Source organism: Gavialis gangeticus, unplaced genomic scaffold (genome assembly GCF_001723915.1).
Source record: "Gavialis gangeticus isolate Ggan-Ray unplaced genomic scaffold, GavGan_comp1, whole genome shotgun sequence".
NCBI lineage: Eukaryota > Metazoa > Chordata > Crocodylia > Gavialidae > Gavialis > Gavialis gangeticus.
Window position 1 is genome coordinate 94230560 of NW_017729025.1, and position 21333 is coordinate 94251892.

The window sequence follows — 21333 nt, forward strand, 5'->3', positions numbered from 1 at the left end:
GTCTGGAACCAGCTTCCAAGTGAGGTGGTGCAGGCTCCCACCCTGGGGGTTTTTAAGAGGAGGTTGGATGACCACCTTACTGGGGTCGTTTGACCCCAGTACTCTTTCCTGCCATGGCAGGGGGTCAGACTAGATGATCTGCTCAGGTCCCTTCCGACCCTAGAAACTATGAAACTATAATATTTTGTCTTTTATAAGGGGACTTTTTCTGAGTATGATACCATAAATGTGTAGGACCTAAGGCAGGTCAAACTATGGAGTTGCTGGCAGAATTGCTGATGTGGCCAAGCTATATTTGATGATAATAGAACCAGAATTCTTATAGGTTTAGTGTCATAATTATGCATCATTCACAACAGCTGCAGAGAGAGTATAGTTTAATGGCTACAGCAGAGGCAGGCAGGCAGGATTTAGGCATTGTGTTTATGACTGTACTTCCTATGTGACATTTAATGACTGTGTATTTCTGCAAAGAACATGCTGCTGACATGTAGTCTGTGCATATTTTTCAGGGGAGGGGAGCAGGGTGGGGAGCTGTACGGAAGAAGCAGCTTCATTTAACAGAGGTTAAATCACAGATATGGAAGCCAGGAGAGCTGGGTTTTTTACTAGGTTCTGTTACTGACTTGTTGTTTGACTCTGCAGCTCAGGGAGGTCAAATGAATTCTTCAGTCTCATGTCATTGGGCAGGGAGGGGGGGCACATAAAAATACAGTACTTATTCTACCTCACAGAGCTGTTAGGGATGAATTAACCTCTTGTAAAGCATTTTGAGAACCTCAGCTGGAAACTGCTGGAGAAAAGAAGTGTCTTGTTATTCCTGTAAATGCCAATTCCCTTTTCATGTAGTCCTGTCAGCTGTTCATCAACGTTCCCGTGGAGGCACCATCTATTGATTACCACGTGTCACTTGCCCAGACTGCTCTGCAAGTCTGCCTGACACACACTGAGCTGCAGAATGAAATCTATTGTCAGCTGGTTAAGCAGACGAGCTGCCGGCACCCCCAGAACCACTCCGTCATTCAGGTGAATTCCTTTCTGCCGCTCCCACTCTGAGAACTCTTTTTTGTTCCCCGTTTCTAATAATAATATCACAATCAAGCAAGAAATTCAATGTTTGTGCTATGCTTATTAGTTAAGTTAGGTGCATCATTTCATTTACAGCATGAAGTGGCAATTAGATCCTTGACTGTGATATGACCAGTTCAAACAATTCACAGTGTAAAGATTTCTAGCTAGAGAAATGCGTAAATGCTTTGAATCACTGAGTACATTTGAGAATGTTATGAACTTTTGGCAGACAATCAATAAAACAAAATTCACTGACTAAACTATTAGTTGTGAATTATTTGTCTAGTTGCACTGGCCAAGACTTTCCAAAGAAACTCTTCATCTGGGGTGCCTACCTTGAGAAGCCATAAAGGGAGCTGATTTTCAGAAAGAAAATCAGGGTCCTTTAAAACATCTCAAGTTAGATGCCCCAAAAGGGAAGTGTCTACAATCGCAAATCACTTCTGACAATTTCAACCTGTGGTTTTCTCAAGATATAACTGGGAGCAAGAACTGGACAAAAAATGGTTGTTCCTCAAGGGTTGGAAGGGGCCAGATGCAGAAGTTGATGTTTCTAAGCCATTTCAGATCGATGCCTATGCAGCTGTGTTGTCTAAATGACCTGGTTCTCTTCACAGTGCTGGCAACTCCTGGCTTTGTGTGCTCCTCTCTTTCTGCCTCAGCACCACTTCCTCTGGTATGTCAAACAACACCTGCAGAGGCATGCAGATCCCAGGTAAGGAACATGCCAGGTTTTTCTTTCACTAGTCTGGTTACTCTAAGTGTTGGTTGGGGTGTGGATATTTTTTTCATGGTGACAAAAATAAAGTGGAGACCAAGTCAAAGTGTCCATAGAAGCAAACACACTGGCAATGGTTCCTAGATGATAAATTCTGCTGAAAGATTAGCAGGAAGTCTGAGGGGACAAGAAGAGGGAGACAAGGCTCTAAATAACTTCAGCAACCTTGAAAAAAGTTAACAACCCTTAAACAGATTCCAATACTATATTTTATTATCTTTGGAGTAGGTTGCAGAGCAGAATACCCAGTGAGCCATATTCTGGCTGCAATACGCCATTCCAGGGGGGCACTACTTAGTTATTGATGGGATTCACAGGTAGTTAAAAGCACTTGGTCTTCAGCCTCGTGTCTCACCACACACTTTCATCATGCCTTATTAACCAGATAGCAGTAAACCAGAACCTGGGTATGCACTGTAAGAACAACTGTAAGTAAACAGCTATTTCATGTCACACCTATGCTTACATCCAAACACACTGCCCAGAATTTTTTTCAAAAACTCAGACTAAAAGTCGCCTGAGATTTGAAAAGGACTTTTTTTTCTGAGTGGCTCTGTACTTACTGATTCCAGTCAGAACCAGAAATGCCAAAATGCCATGGGGGAAGTGGCTTTCTTACAGTATTACTAGCCTAGTTAGAAGCAGAAATACTACAAAACTATTGCTTACCCTCACTTTACAAACCCAAGTTTCTCAGTCCTAACTTCAGTGCATTTTATCTGAATTAAATCTGAGCTTCAGACCTGCTGAGGTGAATTAGGACACATCCACATATGCACATCTTCATTTGAAAGATCCCTGGGAAAACCAGAACACTAGGAAGCAGTGACAGTAATGGGTACAGTATACATACCTAAAATATGTAGTTATGTTGTCCCTCTTTCACTCTGAGTGTAGGAGTGAAATAGGTAAGTATGCCATCTACTGTCAGAGATCGCTGGAGCGCACATTACAGACCGGAGAGAGGGAAGCTAAGCCTTCCAGAATGGAGATTGTGTCCATTTTGCTGCGGAACCCCTACCACCACTCGCTGCCCTTCAGTATTCCTGTGCACTTCATGAATGGAACCTACCAGGTAAGAGGCTGGGCTTGGGGATGCATCTCCAGGCAACTGAGAGCTGCACTGGAGTCTGCCCAACTCCCTCTGGAATAGGGGGCTCTATGTGGGGGAGCTGGGGGATTGTGCCCAATCAGGTTCTGTGGATAGTTACTAGGGCTGTGCAAAGCTTTAGTCGCTGATTAAATTCAGCGGAGATTTGGCCCGATTTGGCGGCTGAATCAATTCAGGAGACCCTTTAATCTCTCCAAATCAGAATCACAGAGATTCGGTGATTTGGACATAGACACAGCTTTAAATGTTTTTTCTGCATACCTCAAGGTACCCGGAGGCTTGTGAACACAGAGATGGTGGGATGCTCCATCCGCCCCACCATTTTAGTGTTCACGAGCTGTACCTGGTACCTTGAGGTATGTAGAAAATACATTTACAGCTGTGTCTATGGCCAAATTGCTGATTCTCCAAATCAGCATCGAATCTTCAGATTCGAATTCAGCCGAATCAAATTGGGACAGTGATCCAAATCAACTAATAGAATCACTGTCCCCAACTCAGGCCAAATCTGAATCAAATATGGTCTGTTTCACACACCTCTAACTGTTACCATGTTCTCTGTTTACAGTTGTTTGGTCAAACTCTATTCATTTAGTTATTTTAATCTCTGGCTTCATTTTAGGTTGTTGGTTTTGATGGTTCCTCAACAGTAGATGAGTTCATCCAGCGACTGAACCAGGAGACTGGAATGAGGAAACCCTCCCACACTGGTTTTTCCCTTTTCACAGATGACCCATCTGGCAGAGACTTGGAGCACTGCCTCCAGGGCAACATGAAGGTGATTCCTTCTCCAGTAATTCCAGCATGCTCTTTCCAAATCCTCCTAATGGAGAATGAATATTCTTGATGTGGCCCAGATCACATTCACCTGAATCTTGTCTAAACAAAGGTTTCAAGGTGATCATGTTATTTAGCGTCATCTAACAAGCACCACCTAAAGCTGTAGTGAAGACAAGGCAAGCTATTTTCATATAGGCTTTTTCTTGACTACAGCTTTAAAAGATGCTTCTTAGATCAAGCTAGCTAACTTGATTTTGCATCACACCTTGAAATTCTCATCAAGACAAGGTCCTGCCAGGCTGTGGAGTGCAAGGTGCATGTAATTAAAATCACATATTGGATTGTTAAATACCCTTGGTATTTCCACGTAAAACCAACCTCTCCTGCTGATGGCTGTGACTTGTAGAAACTATATTTTGGTGCTGACTCTAGAGAGCCCCTCCTCCTTGTTGGCTTAGAGGATGAATTTACATGCAAGGCACAACCTGTGCCACATATACATTTCTGGAGCAGAACTGGAAAAGCAGCTTTGAAAGGGACTGTAGTTCCAGCTGCAAGGAATGTGTGGTGATAGAGGGCATGAGGAGTTAAAAGCACTGTAGAGCATAGAAAAAAATGACAATAACTCCTTCTTATATGTTTTGCAGAGGAAGGTACCACAATGAACTCCAACCAGCTAGTTCTCTGTCATAGTTGGATACAGACTAGGTGATCCTGAGCTTTGCTTGTGTTGTATGGGGAGACAGGATATTCAAAGAGCTAGCTGAGTCCTAAGCAAACAAAAGCATTACCCTGGCTGGTTAAATTAGGCAAGGAGACCTCTCCTCTATAGCTTAAGCAAGAGGTTGGGCTGGTTGTTCAGTTCTCTCAAGTGACCTCTAATACTATTCACTTGCCCTTTATTTACCATGTGAACGGAGGTAATGGAGATTTTTACTATTCCATTTTCAGACAGGTTGAAAGAAGCTAACCAGAACTGTAGTACTGTGCTATGATTAGAGAGAGATCTGACATGCAAAGTCAGGATCCAGTTCTGAACTAGGTTTTGTTTTGGTTTATCTTGGCATAGATACCCACCAGGATGAGTTTCATAGAGTTTGCACTAGTTTGGGATTCACATTCAACCTCCCCAGAGACTTGGATCTGGAGTCTTCATTTAGGACCATTTCTAATTATGTACCAGGAAAAATGTGATGGAATCATCTGTCACTTTCTGGCTAAGTATACAGGCAGTCCTTGGACTTATAACACAATTGGTTCCTGAAAACCGCACCTTAAGTCGAAGCATTGTAACTCGGAACAAATTTTCTCATAAGAAACAATGTAATAAGTGGGGGATTGGTTCCTGAACCAAGGCCCAATACCCTGTATTCACTAAAAATACCCCAGAATTTTGTTTATATGGTAAATAGCAATCATATTGGTTTGGAAGGACTTATTTGAGGTGACTTTGCTGGACTTTTTGAAAGGCTCTTGGTTGGACTTTTTGAAGGGCTCTTGGCTGGAGTCTTCTCAGGAGTCTTGGCTGCAGGTTTTTCTGGAGTCTTGTCCACTTTCTTAAAGAAAGTGTCCAAGGAAGTTTGGACAGATGTTCTCCAGGGAGATGAGCGACGCAGCGAACTTGTTTGCTGGCGTGGCATCGCATCAGATCAAGTGTGGTAAAGTCAAAACTGCCATCATAAAGTTGAAACAGGGTGTCAATTTATAAACATTTTAAGTGCAAAACGTTGTAACTCGCAACGTTGTAAGTCGAGGACTGCCCATAGTCTGATCCAATCTGTCCTTCCCTCATGCTAACCCCACAATAGTTTGTTATCCAAATTACTTTTTCCTTAAGTTTACATTTCTTTTTAACTTGTCTCTGTAATTGCTTTAAAGATCTGTGATGTCATTGCAAAATGGGAACAAGCTTTGAAAGAGCTGCATCCTGGGAAATATGAAGGTGGCACAAGAATAGTGAAACTGACTTATAAAACCAGGTACCATTCATCATCTGATGAGGTGGTTGTTATTGCTGATTAAATATCTATCGAGTGCATATATCAGCCTGATATATGTCAGAGGGGCTGCAACTTTTTATACACTGTTATTGTCAGAACTCGTGAATCTGGAAACATTCCATTCTTAAAGGAATGAAAAGTAATTTGTGTGTGTTCAAGGGGATGGATGGAACATGAATAAAACCCAACACATTTTGTAAAAGCTAAAACAGACTTAGAATCAGACAAATTACTAGATACAATATAACAGAGCAGCATTTTGTATTGTTCCACTAATAGAGACCCAACCATAAAACAGAATTAAACAATATATATTAGATAGGAACAGGAGAGACTTAAAGAAGCACATGCATGGGGAAAACAATTCTGAGACTTAACAAAGAAAAGGAGCCATTTGGGCAAGATAAATGGAGGAAGTGAGTGATGCTAGGGCTACATGAGGACAGAAAATAAGGAAGTAAGAGACAAAGATTTATAAGGAGAACTGGGCTGTGTGTGTGGTGGGCTTTATAAACAAAGGAAGCAAGTTTGAAGGACAGTCTCAAATGAGTAAAATGTTAGTGAAGAGCTGTCTGTAGATGAAAATTAGATGTAATACTTCCCCCTTCTTGTTCCTCAAGAGTTCCACCTGCTGGCAAAATGGGAGCCTGCCCAGAACTGAAGGATCAAAATCACGGTGTAAATGTTATGGACCATCTAATAAACACTGTCAACCTCTGTCTGATGGAAGGGTACTGATTTCCCCAGGTTTATAAAAGCATTGCTCAATATTAACTAGACACCTTTTGATACCCAGGTTTGTCATGGGAACTGGAATGGCTTCTAGAACAATTCCCTCCTGAGACTTAAAGGAAACAGTTTCCAATTCTGCCCCTCCTCCCCATTATCATGAGGAGAGGGCTTCAGCACCAGTGCTCCCGAGTCAACTCTTCTATTGCACAAAATTCACTTTTCAAGAATAAATAAATCTTTTGATTTAAGTTTTCAATTCTCTTCTCAGCTACTACTTGGCACTTTTTCTCCCTTTTATTTCTCTCTTCTTCAGATTGTATTTTCGAAGCCAGGCAAAAGGTGAGACAGATCGAGAGCGGTTGCTGCTGGCCTTCGAGGTCAGCAGTGAAATAGCCAATGGAAGGTTTCCTGTCAATAAGGAATTGGCTCTAGAAATGGTGGCTTTGATGGCTCAGGTGAGCAACCAGCCAAGCATTTGCTGGAGCTGAGCACTGTTTTTAGCAGTGGGATGGTACACTGTTGGCAGGGCAGTGCTTTTCTTGTGTATGGTGAGCACAACAATGAAGGCTACATTTCTAAAGAGGGATGAGGCTTCTGTGGTGATATTCTGTTTCAGAGGCTGTTATAGAAAGCACATCTGGCAGAAGGAGGGAAGAAAATCCACATCTCTTTCCTACAGGCCAATGACTTGCTCCTTTCTAGTATGCTGTATTATAAGTGGAAATCCTTCCTGTTGTTTTGTTTGTTTATGCACATCATCGATACAAATTACTCAGTTAAGCAGTCCTGACTGATGTAACAGGGAATAATGGTACTTCTTACCAAACCACTCGCATACTGTATGAGCTACATCATGCCAACCAGAAATCAACAGAGTGAACTATTCACAATAAGTAGTACACTTCTGTACAGTTTTGATTGCATACAAATACCCCGTCATTCCCAAGAGAACTCTGTTGTATCAAGAGCCATAAAAAATATAGCCAGTCTGTAAGTGTGCCAGAAGCATTTCTGATCAGCAAGTCTGATGAAAATTATTAAAACAATCACTTTACAGATTTTAGCCCAATAGTCACAGCATGTTCTTTTACATGGCCAACAGCCAAGAGCCTCACTCAGGAAAAGCATCTTGCAGGTTTCTGTACTAGTCCACTATACTTTCAAGAACCATGTTACTGATACAGATTTAATCACACTGTGTAATGGGTGTTGGTATAGTCCACAGAACAGTTATTTCTTGCTAAATAAGAATGACCAAACATAAATGCTAGGTCTGCTCCCTGAGTCAGTCAGATAAGTATGTCCTGCAAAAAAAAATGTTCTTTTGATCCAGGGAGGCAGATTTTCCATTTGGTTTGAGCAGAATTTGGGTGCACTGAAGAGTAGGTTAACAAAAGGCTCTCTTAACCTCAGCCCTTCAGTAAACTGCACTTCAAAGGAACAGCCTGAACTTGTGCTATCAGTATAAGATCCCAGAGGGATCTTAGAACAGTAGAGAATCCTCTCGCCATCAAATTTATGCCCATTTCCTTGGCCATTATCCATGTACCCACTCAGTTCATCCTGAAGACACAGGGCAGCTGGCATAGAAAGTTGCACAGACCCTAGCAGGAAAGAGTTCCTTCTATGAAAGAGGAATTTCCAAATCTTCCTTTGGTCATTTTCAAGCTAATTTGCACTGTATCTGTTACAAAGTGACACTAGCAGACCAGGGAATCTTGCTTATACCAGCTGCAAATAAGCTTACTGGCCAGCTGCAGGTGGAATAAAAGTCTAGGCAATGATACAAAGGAATTTTCCTGCAGTCTCAGTGGTTGGCCCAAATCCTGTTTCATCTCTGCAAAGCAGTCCCCAGTAGTCACTCACTGTGCATGAGAGATATTTTGGTGCCATTTCCAGAGCCCCTTCACATTCTATTTCAGGTGGAATATGGGGATTTGGATCGACCAATACCTTCAAGTTCTGGAGGTACCTTTCAGTCCAAAATGCAACACCTGCTCCAACAGGTTTTGGACAAGTTCTATCCCAAACGCTACAAACAAAATGTTGTTCCTGAGCAGCTTAGGTAAGACGTTAACCCTGGTCATGTTCTCTTACATGCAACTCTGTGCAGGGGGAGGGGAGGGGAGGGGAGGGAAAGGTGAAAGAGGGAGAGATCCTGGTACTTGCTATTTACAGAATGCACCTCTTTTTGTAATTAGAAAATTTAAAAGGGATACTGTCAAGATAGATATTTTAAACAAGCAAATGCTATATTATTTAAATGAAGAAACATAAAAAGAACATAGATCTCAGGCAACATGTGCCCTTTAAAAGAGATGAGCCAACCTAGATTAAAATAGGATTAGTTAACTATGGGTAACTTTCTCCATGTAAAGAACCAGCACCTAAAAAAAATCCCAAATTATTCAACAGCAAACCCTGTCTGCCCCAAATTAGAGTCCACACCCCTATATGAAATGCTCCAAACCTCACTTCTCTCTAAGTGCCTAGCTACGCAAAGGGGCTTTGTAGCAAACCCTATAAAGCACAGCAAACCTGGGCTTCTTCAGACCACACAGAAGCAAATTTAGAAGTCAAAGAGCTGACCCACATTCTGTCCTTCAGTGTGCTATTGGCTCTTTGAGTCAGGAAGTGTCACACACGTATAAAACTGAACTAAAAGATTAGATGTTTCTACTGATCACAATTCCATGGGCCTTCCTTGGGCTTCCATAGGAAGATGTGTTGCCTACAGAGCAGTCCATGAGCTGCTGCACTTCCTCACATGATTTAAGTTGTAATCCCACAGACAGCATCTTGCAATGAAGATGTTTAAGGTACACATAACAGTAATCATGGGAGAACTAGGGCATTATTTTTTCCCATGAAAAAAAACAGCCTAGGTCAAACACTTACAATTTTTTTAAAATTGCAAAGTCAAGAACTAAAAAATTAGGAAACGCCAAAATTAAAAAAGCCTATGCAAACTTAATTTTTCCCCTTGCGCATATGCTTATGATACAACCTTTAATTTTTTAATTTAAATTTAAACATGCAAAAATAGTCTTCCAGGACAAATACTCACCACAGAAAAATTAATCTCAAGCTGTTCAAGTTTAACAAAGTTAGCAGCAATTAAGACCAAGGGTCTGTCAGGCAACCTTAACAACAGGCACTGCTATGGGCTCTGTCTATAGTACGTTATATGACAGTCCTTCAGGGGGAAAGATATTTTATAAGTATAACAGAAATTTTATCTCATGTCCTCCAAGGGGAAAGAGTAAAGTTGTAATGCACTGTGGATTCCAACAGGCGGCTAGCTGACAGACTGGCTACGAAATGGATGGTGCTGCAGGGGTGCTCTCCACCAGAATGCATTCGAATTTATTTGACAGTGGCTCGGAAATGGCCTCTCTTTGGAGCTAAGATATTTGCTGCTAAGGTAACTACAGGTGACTTCTTGCATTCAGTTTCACTTTAGAAAGAATGGAAAAGCGAAGTCCGCTCCAGACACTAGGGGTTGCTGGTATACCACAAATAAATGTTGATGCTTTCATAGCGGGCAAATCAAGACAACCATGATTTGTATAAAAAAGTCTTGCACCAGTGAGGGAAAAGGGGGTTAAAACTTCTATACATCCTCCCCTGAAGCTGGTAACCCATATAAAAGAATAACAGAAGTTTCAGTCCTGCTCTCAGCTATGCAGATAGCACAGGGAAACAATGCCTGTACCTCTCTTTCTCAGTCAAAGAAAGTGTGTAAAACTATTGCCTTATTGTACAGACAGAAATTAAAACACATCTTGGTTATATCACTTGCCAACTCAGTGGCAGAGCAAGGAATGGATGCCAGGAGCCTTGGCTTCCAGTAATTTATGTTAACCTCTTAAACCTCCCCAAATTTTTATTTAACCTGTTCTTTTTACATGTCATGAAATTTGAAGTCTTAGCACACTGTGCTAAGCTAGCAAACCTCACTTTGGTAATCATACACTGAAAGCAGAAGTGGATGACTAAGTTATAGCTCTAGCCTAGACTAAAAACAGACCTTGGATTTCTTTGGGGACAAAGCATTTTATTCTAGGATTTTAGCAGAGATAACGTGGGGCTAAATCATGTTAATTGCTGTTCAAGCTGAGTGTGTAAATGACTGTTGTTAAATACCTGTTTTGATGCAAATCAAAGCCAGCCCTGAACAATCAGACACAAGAAAGATTTTTTTTTACCCTACACCTTCCTATCTGTTTGATTTCTATATCAGCAGGAGCTTAGGCTACTGAAGATGGAGAAGAGGCTCTTGCCCAGACTCAGTTACAATCACTGGTTCTGATGTTTTGTCTCTTGCTTTGAAATCAAATTTGTTGAGTTTCTAGAATAGAGTTAAGGGGGAAACTGATCTCTTAAACAGCTAAACTGGAAGTTTTCAGCAAGTACAGAGAGTGTGGTGATTTCCATTAAACTCGGTGGCTGTCACCAGTATATGCAGTAGTTGATGGCATTCTCCAGAAATAGAACTGAAAATCAAAATATTCTATAGTTCTTCAACCCAAAGTTTAACAATGCTGGTATTTCCAACAGTCTGGGTTGTTGGGTTTTTTAATCTAATATGTAAACTGCAAGAACCATGGCATTATCTGTAATAACAAAAAGCACAGATTGAGAAATAATTGGCATTAGTCATAACAATAGCCCACAACAGTGTCTCCTGTATTTACCAAATATTCTGGAATTGTCCTTCATAAAAACATTTCATTCCAGTAGGATAAAAAGCTTCACACATTAGCACAGTTTATGGCAGGTCATTGGCAACTCTCAGTGTTTCTTTATGTTGGGTGCAGTTTTCTTCTCCGAACATTTGAGTCTTTGGGGATCCGTTGTCCATGTCAAGGACATGAACATCTGAAGGGGTTCTGCGTGAACAGTGGTATATAGATGCCACCTCAACCAACACTTTTGCATAGCAAATATATGAGGTACTTCAGGGCACTGGTTGGCAGAGGGCTGCTAATTGGCTAGGGAGTTTTGCTCCACTGTTTTGATGGTTAAGATGCAGCCCTGTTTGGTAGTATCTATGGCTTCTAGTAGTCTATGTCAGTGATTTTCAGCTGGGGTGCCACGACACCCTGGAGTATCTACAGATTCTTTCAAGGATGTCCAGGGGGCTACACAATGTTAGTACTGTTATGAATCATATTTGTAAACCTAAGAAAAACCCAGAAATTCCAAATAGAAATCCTTAGTTGTGGTCTTTCTGAGGTCTTTGCAACAGCAAAACTGATCTACTATTTTTCCATTGCCAAAAAACAAGGGGTGCCTTGAATCTACTCAGGAGTACCTCAAATCTAAAAAAGGTTGAGAACCATTGGTTTACGTAAAAGGTACTGGTTACCTGGTACAATTTCCTAGCGCTCGGCTTTCTTAGAGAGAGAGGTAGGTAGCCAAGTTAGGCAGAAGGCAGGGCATGGGTGGAACCTTAAAGGCTAACTTGCTTAGAAAGGCATAAGGTTCCACCCTGCCCTGCCTTCTGCCTTTCATTATTTGGCAATATCAGCTTTTAAGTCTGAGCTACTGCATTCTTTCCCTTATGGAGCTGGCTGAAGTACAGTAGCAAAGAATAGCATGAGGGAAAGCTGCGTTGACACTGTCTATTCTCTCTCTGTCCAATAATACGCAAAGACAGGTCCCTTGATGATGGAACAAGAAGAGCCCACAAACAGAATAGGGCAGCTGATCTGGTACCTCAACACATCATTACATTCAGTTTTACATATGTCAACTTAGGTTAGATTTTAAAAGACAATATTTTGAAACTCGGAGATGAATTATTTTCATGAGTTCCTAATTATTTCATGATAGTTAGGATCAGTGGTATAAGAGGTGCAAGATATACAAGATGAAACAGATACCTAACAGATTTGGTCAGGCAGGCTAATGTATGGGCCCTTTTCTCCCAAACTCGTCCTTATGACTCAAGAAATAAGATGGAAGTCTCTTGGCTTTGTGATGCTATAGTATTTCTTAATTATCTTTTTCTAATTTCTTCAGCCTATTTTGCCCTCTCCCTTGGAAGACTTTCCAGTGTGGATAGCTGTGAATGAAGATGGCATCAGCCTACTAGATTATCACACTATGGTACGGTGAGGAGCACTGGTTGAGAAAAATAGCAACCTTCCCCACAGAAGCACATCCCTATAGACCAAAATGCTAGGATGAACCCATCTAAAGTTTCCCACTGACTTCCAAAGGGGCCAGGAGTTCATACAGTGAAGTTAGAGATAAACAAGTTTTCCCTTTACTTGAACACTGCATAAAGATAGAGTAATTATATGACCAAGTCATGGTGGCAGGTGCCTCTGTTAACTTGCACTGGGCTATAAATGAGCTAGGGCTGCCTCCCCATGGTTGAGTAAGCATTGGACCTGCTGGGAAAATGCTAGAAACAACTTAATATGGAAAGCAAATTTAGACAGGAATTTGTTTATCCTAAAGCCAGCCCTCACAAAAAGGAGTCATTATGAACAACATATAACATTTGCATGGCCTATTCAGAGCTGCAAAGCTGCTTATAATGGTCCGCTGGGGATCTGATGTTGTGCAGGCTGAAAAACACAGTACTCCAGCTAAGGGAGGGGATTTTTTTTCTTTTACAAAACTGAGACTCTTCTACCCTCCGTTGTCTGCAGCACTTAAAGCTCTCTTACTCATACACTTCTGTGTTCACCTTTGGAGGCTGTCGAGATGACTTCATGATTGTAGTCAGTCAGGTGAAGGACAGCAGTTCTGGAAAAAACAGCATTGAAAAGCTACTTTTCACCATGGCAGTTCCGAAGGTGGGTATAAAATGAATGGTCGAATGGGTCCCTTCCACTTGCTAGGAAAAACCTGAGGGTTAAGAATAGCTGAGCATTTGGCCCACTTCCTGGAGAGTGGTATCTTTCCTTGCTGCACTATCCATCGAGTACTTTTAGCCTTCAAACCCTTTGAAAGCACAGGTCTCTAAGTGACTGGCTCATCTGATCCAACCCTGGATTTATCCCTAAATTTATCTCTAAGGAGCTCAACTCAGTTTTGAGCATGGCCTTCTCAGCAATTCTTCTGCAGACAGGTATTAGAAACCAAAATGTACTTGCCCTCTAATTGATCTGCAGTTAATCCTTGTTTTTCTCCCACAGATCGTTGAGGTGACTCTTCTAATTGCCAGCTACATTAACCACTGTGCATCATCTTCGCTCCCGTCTCCTGCACCCCCCTCCCTGAGCACACCACGACCTAAAAAGCTATGGGAGACTGAAAGCCAGTCTGTCTTTCCTTCCATGCCTCGTACCACCAAAGGGCCTACACTGCTCTGAGTGCTTGTTCTCAGTGCCTTTGGGTTTTAATCCTTTTTACCATTTTGCACAATGCCCCATACTGAACCAAGGACTGCTGCAATTTTGGTGGTTTCCTGCCCTGTTTTAATGCAGTCTCCAGTTCTCTCATTAACATGGGATGAAGTTACTTAGCATGTCTAGAGGTAATATTGAGTCTTTTCTAAAGAACTAGATTTTGGGATTCCATACACTTCCTCTCCATCCAAAACTATGTAGCTAAAGCCATCTTCCAATCACATTACCTCTTCACCAACTTTTACACTCCTCCCACATCATGTTCAAACTGCTCTTTGTCTCCTCCCATTCTTAACCTTGCACCTTCTCCCAGGTTTTCCCATGCCAAGAAGTTGCCTACAACTTCTTAGATGCCTAGTGATCTCTCTTCCTTAACATATTCCTCTTTAGAAGGCAGAATAGAGTGGCACAATGGGCTTTTATACACATACTTTCTTTTCCCCAAGATGCACCGGAGATCCACCGCTTCAGAACAGAGTCAATTAATCAAGTCTGCCCCGCACGTGAGCTTAGGCGAACTGTGCTGTGCCACATGCAGTTGTATAAGTGGCAAAATGCACGTCAGCATGCAGAAAATGGTGGCGGTGTGCTTTTGAACTAAAGCACCTCTGAGGTGTGTTAGTTCAAAAGCGTGCTGCTGCCATTTTCTCAGCTCTGACGTGCATTTCACCACTTATACAACGGTATGCGTTGCACCACTGGGCACTTTAAGCACTGCAATGGATGCATGTATAAAAATGCCCCTTCAGAATAATTTAGAGAGGCATAAGCTTTTGTAAGCAACAGTAAGCTGCTTGCTTGGAAAAGCTTATGCCTCTCTGAATTAGTCTATAAGATGCCAATCTATCCTGCCTTCTGCCTGACTTCTGACTAACATTGCTAGCTACCTCTTTCCATATTCCTCTTCAGTAATCCTTTATCATTAGTCCCCTTATGAACCCTCTCTGCCTCTTGTTTCACCACTTTGCCTTTTATCTGAAGTTGTTTCTAAGCTCCTTCAGCGGGTATTCTGACTCGCGTGTATTTCCAGAGGACTCTGTTCTCACTCTGCACTATTTCAACAAACAATAATGGGAATTGTGATATAAGTTGTGTGAACAGATGCATCATACTGAATACCGCCAATACTACAAGTTTCATATCACTGGTTCAGAAACTTCATGCGTCAAAACAGGGCAATTACCAGAGGGTAAAGAATAATATGAATGAAGGTCACGATAACAACCCTATCGTGCTGTTTAAGCGTATCAGTCCTATACTCTAGTGGTGGATGTCCTCCACATTCCAGAGAATATGTGATAGTGCCTACTCATCTCTGCCAACCGCAACCCCAGTGGAAAAACACCGTGGTCATACCCAGTTCACTCTCCCCTTCAGTATCCACCCTGTGCCACTACGTGACACAGGATACTGGGCAAGATGAACCTATGGTCTGACCCAGTAAATAGCAATTCTTATGTTCAAACAGCAATTAAAATAACTGCTATTTCTGTAAGACCACCACTACTTTTGTGTGTATGTGGCAACACAGCATAACCAAGACCATAAGCTAATCCCAAAACAGGGCTCACCCCTCAGTAAGACTGGCATCCAAACTCAAAACCAGATGCAGGCCTCTCGCCTGTACTGATCCCTGGTTTATGACAGACATGAAGTTAGCTTGGATAACAACAAGTTATCCCAATGGAAGAGATGCTAAACTGACAAGCAGATAAATTCTGTGCTTATCGCTGAAGAGCTTATTATATACAATAAAGGAAGGAAAAGAAGAAGAATTCAATCCAAGGACAGAACAGTTTCAACTATAAGAAAAGTATAAGAGAAATGTGGAAGCTTTTTTGCATTTTGAAGACTCAAAAGATGAACAGGACTGGAGATCTGTCAGACAATATCCTAGCTTCTGCAGGATTGATTTACTATGGAGTTTTGTACTTTTCTATACAACAAAACTAGGTCTGTACCAGAGGGTTGCATTTATAATGGACTATCCCCTGCCACATACATGCTTTCAAAGAACCTTGATGTTAACCACTATTTTGTATGTATTTCAAGATGTGTTCACTACTGTATGTGATCTCTGTGGATCAGGAAGGCAAGACAAATGAGTTTTGTACTTTTCATGTCTTCCAGCAACTAGTGTAACATTTAGAAAGAGCTACACTGCATTGATTTTGTAGGAGTAGTTTCTGCTGACCTCCTACTTCTTCCATGTCATCCAAGCAAGGAGGAAGTGGTCAACAAATATATCTGCAAGTACTGTTTTATACAAGCTCCTAACAAGTGCTGTTAGATCAGCCCCAAGGGGACTCTGTCAAGACTGGGAAGCTCAAAATGTGAACTTTTTAAAATGAGTTGCACATCATTTTCCTCCCAAAGCACATACAGCTACTTGACTAGGTTTCATTGTTCTCATTAGCATTCTGAGAAGCTAAGGAAACTTAAGCACTCTCCACCTAGGAGTACTTCCAAGCTTTCATAGGTAACTCTACCAAAATAAGTCAGTGTACATGCAGCTGCTATAAAGTTCTTCAATAACAGCTCAGTTTTTGCAGACAAATTATAAAAAATGAATCAACTTACAGCACAAACATGTTTCATCCAGTGTCCATCAGCAACCTCGCAAAAACAACAAACAAATGCACAGAATAGAAAAGACATTTTGGAAACAGGATTTAGTTTCAAGCTTTCAGGGAACTATTAGGCTAAATTAATTTTGAACACAGAGCTGAGGTAGTTATTTTGTATAATTCCCAGCAATCCCTTGACATGATCCTTTTAGGGCTCTAAAATGTAAAAAGAGACTAATGAGCTGGTAAAACCATGTGACACAAGTAGCAGGTTGGAGCCAATAACTCCTGAAGACCTGATTTGCATATACTGTAACGTATCTATTTCTTGTATTTTAGAGTGCCTTCTTGTACTGCTAAGAAGGGCTGTAGGTTTTCTGAGCCAAAGAATAATTATGAATGGATTTTTAGTTGTCTTTCCTTTTTTTTAAAAGTTGCAGATCCTGTCAAAGAAATGACTGAACAGCTTGACGCAATTGTCTTCAGGATTTATTCTCTTCACGGCACCCTTACAAAAATACCAATATTCAAAAAGAACACTTCCCTGACACCTTCCTGCACTTTGAACCATCACTGGGATCTGAGAACCCAGATGACCTCCTAGTTCTTGAATCACCAGTGATATCAACACTTCAATTCAAAACTGAGCTATTAGCTGTGTTGAGAATACACAAGGTAAAAATAGTTCACCCGATTCTCCTGAAGCTGACTCACTTTACAGCAGGGGTGGGCAAAATGCAGCTCGTGGGCCAGATGCGGCCTGCCAGGCCATTCTATCCAGCCCATGGAGCCCCTAAAAAATTTAGAAAATTAATATTTATCTGCCCCTGGCTGCCTGTCATGCGGCCCTTGATGGCTTGCAAAAACTCAGTAAGTGGCCCTCCGCCCAAAATAATTGCCTGACCCTGCTTTACAGTGACATTAGAGACCCAATTGCCAACACACAGGAAGCAAAAATGCTGAGTAAGAAGGAGCATTTCTACATAGTCATTTTTCTGACCATAATTGCACTTTAAACTCACTAGCATGACCTTTTCTCATTAGATCTTATTAATATTTACCAATACTTGAGCCTTTTCAGGGAACACCCCCACTTTGATAACTGCCAGCATATACCTCCTCCTTTTTATAGCTTGCCTGAATGCAGAAAACCGTGTAGATACCTTATCTATTTTATATGATTTCTTAGTAGAGAATTTAATTTTTATTTTGATCAGCACTCTTGGTTATGACTGGACATTTTGTTAAGTGTAGAATGAGATACCGAACAACAGAAACCTTTGTTTTCTTAACTGCTGTGTGTATGTAGAAGGCTGCCTATGACATAATGTGAGATTTTATTGTTGTTTTTAATAAAATGCAGTTGTCAGCTAATTAAGTTGTGGTCACATTAAACTCCTTAACAGGAATGCTGATTACCATGCCATGAAACAGACTGTCACTTAACCCTTTAAGTGCTAAAGCAGCCTCCACATAAGGTGATGTGTAAAAAGATGGCCTTACCTGTGCCAACTTCCATATCTGGGCCCATAGCAGCCTGACCCACTGTGGCAGAGTACCTTGGTGCCTGCCACTTTAAGGTTTGAAAGCAGGCAGCAGGGCAGCCTGCAGGTGTGGGCCAGCCTGAATCAGGGTCACATGACCATGGGAGGGCTCTGAGATTGGAGGAGGGGGCAGAGCAGCCTTCATTTTAACCCAGGCCCTCAGAGTTGGAGCAGTAGTCTGCTGCTAGGAGCTGAAAGAGCAATGCCTGGCTGAGCTTGGAACATTTTGGAGGTCAGGGCAGGAGCTATGGGGATGGCAGAAGGCTCCTGGGTATGACTGAAAACTGCTGGGGAAGGGCTGTCTGGTGGGGCTGTCTGTGGTGGGACAGTCCCCCAGAAATGCCAAGCCTGTTACCTCCCTGGTGAAAGGCAGGTAGGTGTGCCTCAAATCCCCAGCCCCTACAGCCTGGTGGGTTACCCTGAGCTAGGGACAGGTATGGGGCCAGGCACAACTAGAGAGAGGCACCTGATCCTATAAGATGAAAGACCCCTGATTGCCCCGGTGAGGGGGCAGAAGCATGTGGAGGCCTACATGGAGTAGGGTTCATGCTGGCAGCCTGAAGCGCTGTGCATGAGAGGGGCCAGTGGCTGAATCCAGCCTGGAGTAAGGCGTAAGGCTATGGGTCACGTAGAGTAGGGTCTGTGAGAAGATGGCCTCAAGTGCTATGTATACCCCTGCTGGAGAGTAAGTAGGCAAGCCCAAAGCCCTGCGTAAGGTACGGCACAAGGGGGACCTGAAGTGCTATCTGGGGTAAGACAGATTGAGAGTGGCCGGGAAGGGGACAGCATCTGAGAGGCCCTGTGAGTGGTATTAAAGAGGCCCGGAGAAGGGCAGAGTATGTATGTTGGATGTTAGAGGCCCTACAAGGGGCAGAGTTTGGCCTGGCCATGGGCTGGAGCTATCATCAACTTAAGTTCCCATCTGCAAGGCATAGGACACAATAAGGAGAGGTCAGAGTAGTGTGGAACGCCCTTGTCATCAGGGCAAGTAAATGGGCAGCCTCGTGCCTGACTGACATCCTAATTATTACCATCAAGGCATGGCAGGAGAGGAAGGTGGGTGGTTAGCCTAGAGACAGGTGGGCGGGACAGTACTGCGGCCCAGCCCTGAGAGATTCCCCCATCACAACCACTTTCTCTTTCTGGTGATCCTCCAAGCTGGGCTGTCCAAGTGGCAGCCCACATGCAACTAGCAAGGGGTTAGCTTTATTGTACAACCCAGGGTATTGTGGGAACCCCTGGCCTGGAGTGCCCATGTGGCATGGTGCTGTGAGGGTAGCAGCAACACAACACAGTGCTGCAGGGGGTGCAGCACAACACAACCCTAGGCTTCACTGGCGTGGACTTGGTGGCATAAAGCACCCAGCCATGTAGAAGGTGAACAGCCCTACTCCACATCGTAGAAGATCTGACTGAAACCTTCACTTCAGTCACAAGAAGTTCATTTCTTTCAGAGTTTAACAAAGTAAATAAATAAAAACATAAATAAATCCAGTCCTCCTCCAGTAACATTACTCTCCCTGAACCCTACCTCTCCTTGCTGATAGAGATCCTCAGAATCATGTAAATATCTTCACCATTCATCCTATGACAGCATCCTGGGCCACCTGGCTTGCCAGTGCACAGCTACAGAACAGGAAATGTCTTCTCATCTTCAGTGGCCCCAGCAGTATGCACATCCTTGAGGTACTGGTGGATAGGCAAAATGGTGGATCCAGCCGGTAGCCAGCCTTCATTTCCCGGCAGCCACCACCTGTGCAGTTCCTGGCCAGCCTCCATGGAGATCTTGGAAGCACGGGGCTGTGATAGCATAGGGCCGCATAACTGGGACTCTACCATGACCCAGTCCAGCCCTGTGCTGCCATGGCCCCACACTCCTGGAGTCTCCATTGAAACCAACTGGGAGCTGCACAAGCAAGACACACTACTAGGTGGGGAGCTGCTTTAGGGCCAGGGCTAGGATCTTGCAGTGGTGCAAGCAGGAGGCCAGGGCTGGGGCAGAGCCACAAGCTGCTCCCTACACACCCCTGCCCATGGAACCTTGTCGCAGGGGTGTGTGGGCAGACTGTGGATCTGCCCTGGCCCTGCGCTGTCACCACCCCCAAGATGCCAGGGTCTCCCTGGCCCCACCTGTCTTGCTCTTGGCTGTGGCCCCATCCCAGCCACCCAGCTGCCCACCCTGCCTACATGAGTCCTACCTCCAGCGGTGGGTGGATGTGAACAGGCAGTGGGGCTGGATCCAGAGGCAGCAGCTGAACGAAGCTGCTGTTCAGAGGCTGCTGAGAAATGAAAACTGCCATGAGCCAGATCCAACCTGCAGAAAATGGAGTCCACTATGAGCCCACCCCTGCCCTAGGTGCAAGAGTGCATACTCTCCTTAACACTTCTCCACATTGTCCTGCCCAGCCTACCTCTTCTCTGGCAACTTCCGCAATCCTGGGTCTAGCCAAGTTTTTTCATAGGTCTGTTTTACCAGCTCTCTTAGTTTTTCCAGGCCTGCCACCAGGGAGAGGCCAGCCCTTAGTCCCAAGTCACTAGTTGCTTTTTAAAGTTCTGACAGTCACAGGACCCCAACAATCCCTGTGTAGACATGTCCCTGGGCTCTGTGCTTTTTAAAGGCTAAGCCCCCAGTTATACACAGGCTCTCAATACCTCCACTTAAAGGGTTAGTACACTTTGCAATGGATGCTACTCCCTTGACTGTAGTGGAATTCCACCAGTTTCCACCATAACAGGATTTAACCCAATGTCTGCACAATTCCATGAGTTACTTCAGTAATTAAGGTTAAGTGATTTGACAAAGGCCATTTAGAAGTCAGCAGCAGATTTGTACCTCATACCTTATACTCTGCAAGGAACTCTGTGATCTGGGTCCAGGAAAAATCATATTTCTTAAAAGTTAGAGTAACCTTTAGAACAGGGCTGCCCAACTTCTATGGCACTGAGGGCCACAAACCCCATAGCTTGGACCAACAGGGGCCATATGCCTCTGGGCTGCACCACCAGGTTAAGCCAGGTACACCCTGCGCTGCATGTTATATGGATGCACACTTCTGACTGTGGCACAATGTGCCTGTGTGGAGGCCTCTCCAGCAGCTACACCACCCATCAATACCACCCCAGGATCACCCTCACATCTCCAAGATGTGCTGCACCAAACTGCCCTGGCCCCTGGGCTAGGAACAGGAAGCTGAAGCTGGTGGAAGGACAGAAGGGCCCAGAGACTCCTGATGTAGTTTCAGTCTAAGCAAGGGAAGAGAAGCAGCTTGGCAGAAGCCCAGGGGCCACAACTTAACCCTTCACAAGAGACATGGAGCTCATGGGCTGCCTTCTTTAGGATATCAACACGCAATTTTATATAAGGACAGGCCTCAACACAAATC

The 21333-nt window shown here is 43.3% G+C and overlaps 1 protein-coding gene across 2 annotated transcripts in view; it reads left to right on the plus strand.

The window, feature by feature from the left end:
- Window positions 1–14406, plus strand: part of PLEKHH1 (pleckstrin homology, MyTH4 and FERM domain containing H1) — a 79026-nt gene extending 64620 nt beyond the window's left edge. For both annotated transcript variants that reach the window (XM_019519184.1, XM_019519185.1), the window contains exons 19-29: window positions 850–1026; window positions 1689–1786; window positions 2747–2924; window positions 3583–3738; window positions 5619–5719; window positions 6786–6927; window positions 8395–8537; window positions 9767–9896; window positions 12500–12586; window positions 13138–13284; window positions 13627–14406. In XM_019519184.1, the coding sequence (XP_019374729.1) occupies window positions 850–1026; window positions 1689–1786; window positions 2747–2924; window positions 3583–3738; window positions 5619–5719; window positions 6786–6927; window positions 8395–8537; window positions 9767–9896; window positions 12500–12586; window positions 13138–13284; window positions 13627–13803 (1536 nt within the window). In that variant the 3' untranslated portion in view covers window positions 13804–14406. The remainder of the gene's footprint in view (window positions 1–849; window positions 1027–1688; window positions 1787–2746; window positions 2925–3582; window positions 3739–5618; window positions 5720–6785; window positions 6928–8394; window positions 8538–9766; window positions 9897–12499; window positions 12587–13137; window positions 13285–13626) is intronic.
- Window positions 14407–21333: the final 6927 nt, after the last annotated feature.